Source organism: Nannospalax galili, unplaced genomic scaffold (genome assembly GCF_000622305.1).
Source record: "Nannospalax galili isolate Female #2095 unplaced genomic scaffold, S.galili_v1.0 scaffold312, whole genome shotgun sequence".
Taxonomy (NCBI): Eukaryota; Metazoa; Chordata; class Mammalia; order Rodentia; family Spalacidae; genus Nannospalax; species Nannospalax galili.
Genome location: NW_008335967.1, coordinates 3,658,464 through 3,664,046, shown reverse-complemented (window position 1 = coordinate 3,664,046; position 5,583 = coordinate 3,658,464). Strand labels below are relative to the sequence as shown.

At 42.5% G+C, this 5,583-nt stretch overlaps 1 protein-coding gene across 1 annotated transcript in view; it reads right to left on the bottom strand.

Moving 5' to 3' along the window:
• Nucleotides 1-5,479, bottom strand: part of Sypl1 (synaptophysin like 1) — a 28,257-nt gene extending 22,778 nt beyond the window's left edge. The window contains exon 1 of the mRNA XM_008830732.3: nt 5,282-5,479. Within this exon, the coding sequence (XP_008828954.1) occupies nt 5,282-5,350 (69 nt within the window). The 5' untranslated portion in view covers nt 5,351-5,479. The remainder of the gene's footprint in view (nt 1-5,281) is intronic.
• Nucleotides 5,480-5,583: the final 104 nt, after the last annotated feature.

Here is a 5,583-nt window from a genome sequence, read left to right as displayed (position 1 = left end):
GGAGGGAGGGAGGGAGGGAGAGAGGGAGAGAGAGAGACAGACAGAGAGAGACAGAGACAGAGAGAAAGAGAGGATTACAATACCATTTAAACCAGAATTTAAAACTATGAGTTGGGTGTGATGGCACACACCTGTAATCCCAGCACTTAGGGGGTGGAAGCAGAAGGTAAGGAGATCAAGGCCAACCTCAACTACAAAGCAAGTTGAAAGCCAGTCTGGGTTACAAGAGACCTGATCTTAAAAAAATCAAACCAAAGAAAACATAACAAAATAGACAAATGTAAATTTGCTCTAAATGCACAATATGCCTTAAGGTACTAACATAATAAAATACAAAGATAAATTCTAGATGGCACAGGAAGGATTTGTGCAAAAACTTTTACACTGATAGAACTTCACGAAGAAAAAACTTGGGGACACCTGGTAGTTTCAGTAAATTGTGTATCCAATAACCAGAATCACAATACTAACCCCTATTCCTAAACCCTGCTTATTCTTTGAGTTCTACCAGGGAATACCAGAATTCATCTATGAATTATGGGTGTCAATATGAAATGTTTCTAGCTGCAGGATCCTCATTGCTATTTGGTTTCATTATTAAACTAAAGCTATCTACTTAAATTTCTTTCTACCATGTAGTTTGAAAAGCATATACCTGAAATCTTTAGAAATAGATCTAAATGTATGAGTTTCCCCGAATAAAACCAAATGCATTTATTGTTTTTAATAAGTCAAGTGAACAGTGAGAACTTAAATCATTTCACTTTATTCTAATTATGAAATGAGCAATGAAATCAGTATCAAACTGCCTAATTCATCCCCACCCTATTTCTTCAGTACAACCACAGAATGTTAACACAATTCCATAACCCTTAAGAATTTGGTTTATGAGAAATCACTGAAATAGCTAAGTCTTTTCTGACTCAATCATTTTGTCAAAAATATTTTTATGTCATGCTTACTCTTAAACATTTTAGGCAGAGTATGAAACTATAAATCTACAAAGAATCTAAATATATTTACTTTAAAATCATTTTCAGAGTCAGTGAGATGGCTCAGTGGGTTAAGGTGCTTGCTGCCAAGCATCATGTCCTGAGTCCAGTGCCCATGATCCACATAGTAGAAGAACCAACACCTGCAAAATATGACCTCCACACACAATAAATTAAAAAATAAAATAATATGATTTTCAGACTTTTCAATTACTTGCATGATGTTCAGAGTAAATCATTTTGATTGTTGATCTGGTTGGCTGTCTTGATGTGAGCCTGTTATATTATGGAAAACTAAAAAGATTTGTTGCCATTGATACAATTTCAACTCTTACGTAAAATCTGGTTTTCTTCATGTGTCTCAGGGTATTTATTATTTTATTTATGTGTATGTGTATATGTTAATGTCTTGTGAATGCAGGGACTTGTAGGGGCCAGAAGAGGGTGTTAGATCCCTGGAGCTGGAGCTATAGGCAGTTGTGAGTCACCCAATGTGGGTATTGGGAACCAAACTCAGGTTCTCAGAGCAGTACATGTTCTTAACCGTTGAGCCCTCTCTCCAGTCCAGGGTCTCAGGATATGTTGTGATACAGGTTCAATTGGTTTCCTCCTCAGAAGCGAGGCTAGTCCAGGTCTTAGTTATTAGGTGGCTGTATCTCCCCCTCCCCCCAATCTCTATAGTCCTGTGTGGTGTGGTGTGGTGTGGTATGTGTTCACACATGCATTCACTTGTGGGAGCCAGAGGCCAAAGTCAGGTGTCTTCCTCTATTATTTTCCATCTTCTTTTTTGAGAGGAAGTCTCATTAAACCTCAGGACTTCCACTAGACTGGCTGGCCAACAAGCCCCAGGAATCTACCTGTATCCAACCCACAGAGCTTAGTTTACAGATGCACACCTCACACCTTGCTTTCCCATAGGTCCTGGGGATACAAACTCAGGACTTCATGCTTGGGCAGTAAGCACTTTACCCACTGAGCCATCTCCCCATTCTTTCTTACCTTTTAAAAAAAAAAAATTATTTAAAAAAATTTTTATGTGTATGAGTGTATTGCCTGCACATGTGTAAGTGTACCTAACTGTGTTGTGTAATGCCCATGGAGGTCAGAAGAAGGCAATGGATCCCCTAGAATTGGAGCTATGGATGGTTGTTAGGTGCCATGTGGGTGCTGGGACTCGAACTCAGGTACTTTGCAAGAACAGTCAGTGATCTTAACCACTGAGCCATTTCTCCAGGACCTTAGTTCCTCTAATTTTTAAAATACTCATTTCTACTAAGTCATACATACATCCAGATAACAAGTTTCTGGTCCCTACTTATGTTTATCATATATTATAACATCAAATCACCATTTGTAGACCCCTTAGGGTTCTAAAGACTCTTTCAGGAACCTATGAAGGACCAAAGTATTTTTGTAACAACACTAGAACATTATTTATGTTCTCTGGTACCCTGGCATTTACACTGATAAAACAAATGCATTGATGGGTCAAACTGCTGGTCTTTAGTAAGAATTAACAACATTACCAAACTATATTCATTGTCATACATTTGCAGTTTGACAATAAGGGGGGAGTTCATTTAAGAATGTCTTTGATGAAGCAGTAAAAATTATTAAATCCTGACCCCTGAATCTTAATAATTTAACAAAATGGGAAATATAAAGATTTTTGTTGCATACCAAATGCAACAATAGTGGCTGTCTAGAGAGAAAGTACTTATCAACTGAATCGTAAACCAAATACTAGTTTTCATTTTCCTTTGTAACACTACCACCTCTCTCCCATCTTCCCAAATAGTGGTCTACCTTCACTGCCTTCCTTACCTGACAGACATCCATCCACTTAGCCTGTAACAATGTGGCTTATGATTTTACTGACTTTTCTTGCTAAAGCCACTAACAGTCTTTTGATTACCCAAAACAAAGGGCATGCTGTGACTTATTTACCTAACTCTCCATTGCACCTAACATTACTGAGCATTCTTTCCTTGAAATCCTAGCAGTGATGTCAACACTCTTTCTCTCCATCTTCCTAGCCATTCCTTTTTCTCCTTTGCTGGCAGGATCTGCTGTATCTCCAGTCTGTATTTGTATGTTAAGCTGTTAATCCACAAATGCCACTGCCTACTGGACAATGCCACTTCTATGATGTAAAAAGGGGCCACAAACAACATATCCTTATTAGCCCACCCTCGGGAGGGGCCTAATAATGACCTACCTTGGATAATGGTGAATGCCATTACCAGCCCAAGTCAGAAATATGACAGTCATCCTAGGGTGCTCCTTCTGTACATGTTCTAATTTCGAGAAACTTCTCTAGCCCCACTACAACAGATTTTAGGCACCCATCATTTCCAAAGCAACAGATCTCCCTTTTTCCAATGCTGACCTTTCCAAGCCATTCTTAAAACTTGTAAGAAATAAAAATTTCTAAGGCAAATCTAATTATTCACTTTGGATTCTGAGGCTAACCAGAAACTATCTAATAAACAACCTAATACTCTATATCCTGTACACATAGACCCAGGTTTTCAAGATCAATCCTACAGGAGGCAAGGGCTTCAAACGTACCTGTCAGAATCATCTCCAACCATTCCCTCTCCCAGTATGCTGACTCCAAAAACTTACACAGGGCTACGGTGCTTCAACTTTTCACCTCTCTGAACATTAAGATTCCCTTTGGCCGGAAAACCACACCCTACCCACTAGCCAAGTGACCTAGCACTCAGCCTTCAAATGTTCTTTCATCTTAAGTCCTGCCTAAGGATTCCTTCTGTTTTCATCTGTTATACACTTCACATATAGTTTTACTATAGAATTTACCATATGACATTCTTATACACTTAATCCCCAAAAGATCACGAGGCAAGACTTACTTTATTCATGTCTGTGTGCTGGTTTTTAACATGGTCCTGGTATATGATACCTCCTCAAATATTTCTTGAGTAAATACTCACTACACCATTAACACTCTACAGCCTAACCCCAAAATTATTTCCTGCACAATAAAAAGTTGTTCAAACTGAAGTTATTTCCTTAACAAACTTAACTATAATTTCAAAATACACCAAAAGTCAAATGATTATTTGTGCTTTAAAATATTAAAGAAAATGATATGAACTGCCTTTTCCTTTTAAAGTGAAAATTTAAATTATTAAATTGAATTGGAACCTTCTGTGAGACTACATAGACTTTTTCTTAACTTTTACATTTCATTAGCCCAAATAATGTGATTTCTTTCCTGCAAGTTTTATTTTGGAAGTTCAAATCCTAAGTTTATATTTAAACCTAGACTGAGGTTTGTAGTATCAGATTCACGTGACTCGCTGGTGTTGTGGCACACACCTTTAGTCCCAAGCACTCAGGAAACAGGCAGTGGATCTCTAGTGAATTTGAGGCCAGCCTGGTCTACCTAAGGAGTTCCAGGCCAGTCAGGATACATAGTGAGACCCTGTCTCAAAAACACATAAATAAGAATTCTTGTGTCTTTTGTCATTTATAGGAAATGGGCACCATTTCAGTATTCAGAAAACTGGAGGACTAGTGTAAGTAGAAAATTATAGTAGTTCTAGGTTAAAACATGGCAGGAAACTGGAGTTCTTATTCTTTATGGCCAAAATAAAGAGTGAAGGAGTTAAATGTTACTGGCTATGCAATCACTGCTGGTGCGCACGCCGGGCAAATGTCAGCTCCTTAATTTAACGTGGTCCTGAAAATCTGCACTGTAGTAGGTACCGGGCCACGAAGTCTCAGACAACTGGCCGTGCCTGCTGAGCTACCTTCGAGCGCCAAGGTCGTATTACTAAGTCTCCTTTGATGTTAATGATTATGAATGTTCCCAGTAAAGGACTGAAAGCTCACTTTCCAAGCAGGATGTGGCTTACAAGTACCTAAAAACAAACCACGTCCATTTCTGGCATGTTCTGAAGGGACTGGGTGCGTGCAGGGCAAGGGGCCGTGCCCCCGACTCCTACTTGACAGCGGGTCTCAAGAACGCCAGGCGGGTCGGCCTCGCCCGTGCCGCCGGGTTTCAGTTGGACCGCAGCAGGAAGTCCGGTCTTCCTTTGCAGGAGGCGGGCGGTAGAAGGGAGGGCGAGAAAAGTGAGCTCGCTCCCACACGGCGGCCGGGTGAGCGGCGGGAAGCGGCTCCGGGCTGGACGGCCTGACCCAGCCGCCCTCACCCGCCACTCGACGCCGCCATCTCCGTCGCGGCGGCCTCGGTCAGCCAGGCTCTCCACGACAAGGTCCCCGCCTCCCACAGGGCGCCCAGCGTCGCCAGCTGTACTCACCCACTCGAGGACCTTGATGAAGCCCAGCGGCTCCTTGAGCGGGTTGAGGTTGATCTGGAAGGCGGACATCCTCTGAGGGAAAGGAGGGAAGAGTCAGGACCCGGGGCGGAGGAGGAGGGGAGCCGCGCGACCCCGGCACCTCAGCGGCGAGGACGGGAAGGCGGGGACGAGCAGACTTGCAGGCGGGCCTGAAGAGGGCGGGGCGGCGGGCTCGGAGGCGGGGCGTGAGGGGGCGGGGGGGCGCGTCCTGAGGGGCGGGGCAAGTGAAGCCAGAGGGGTTGGAGGCGGGGCCGCCGGGGGGG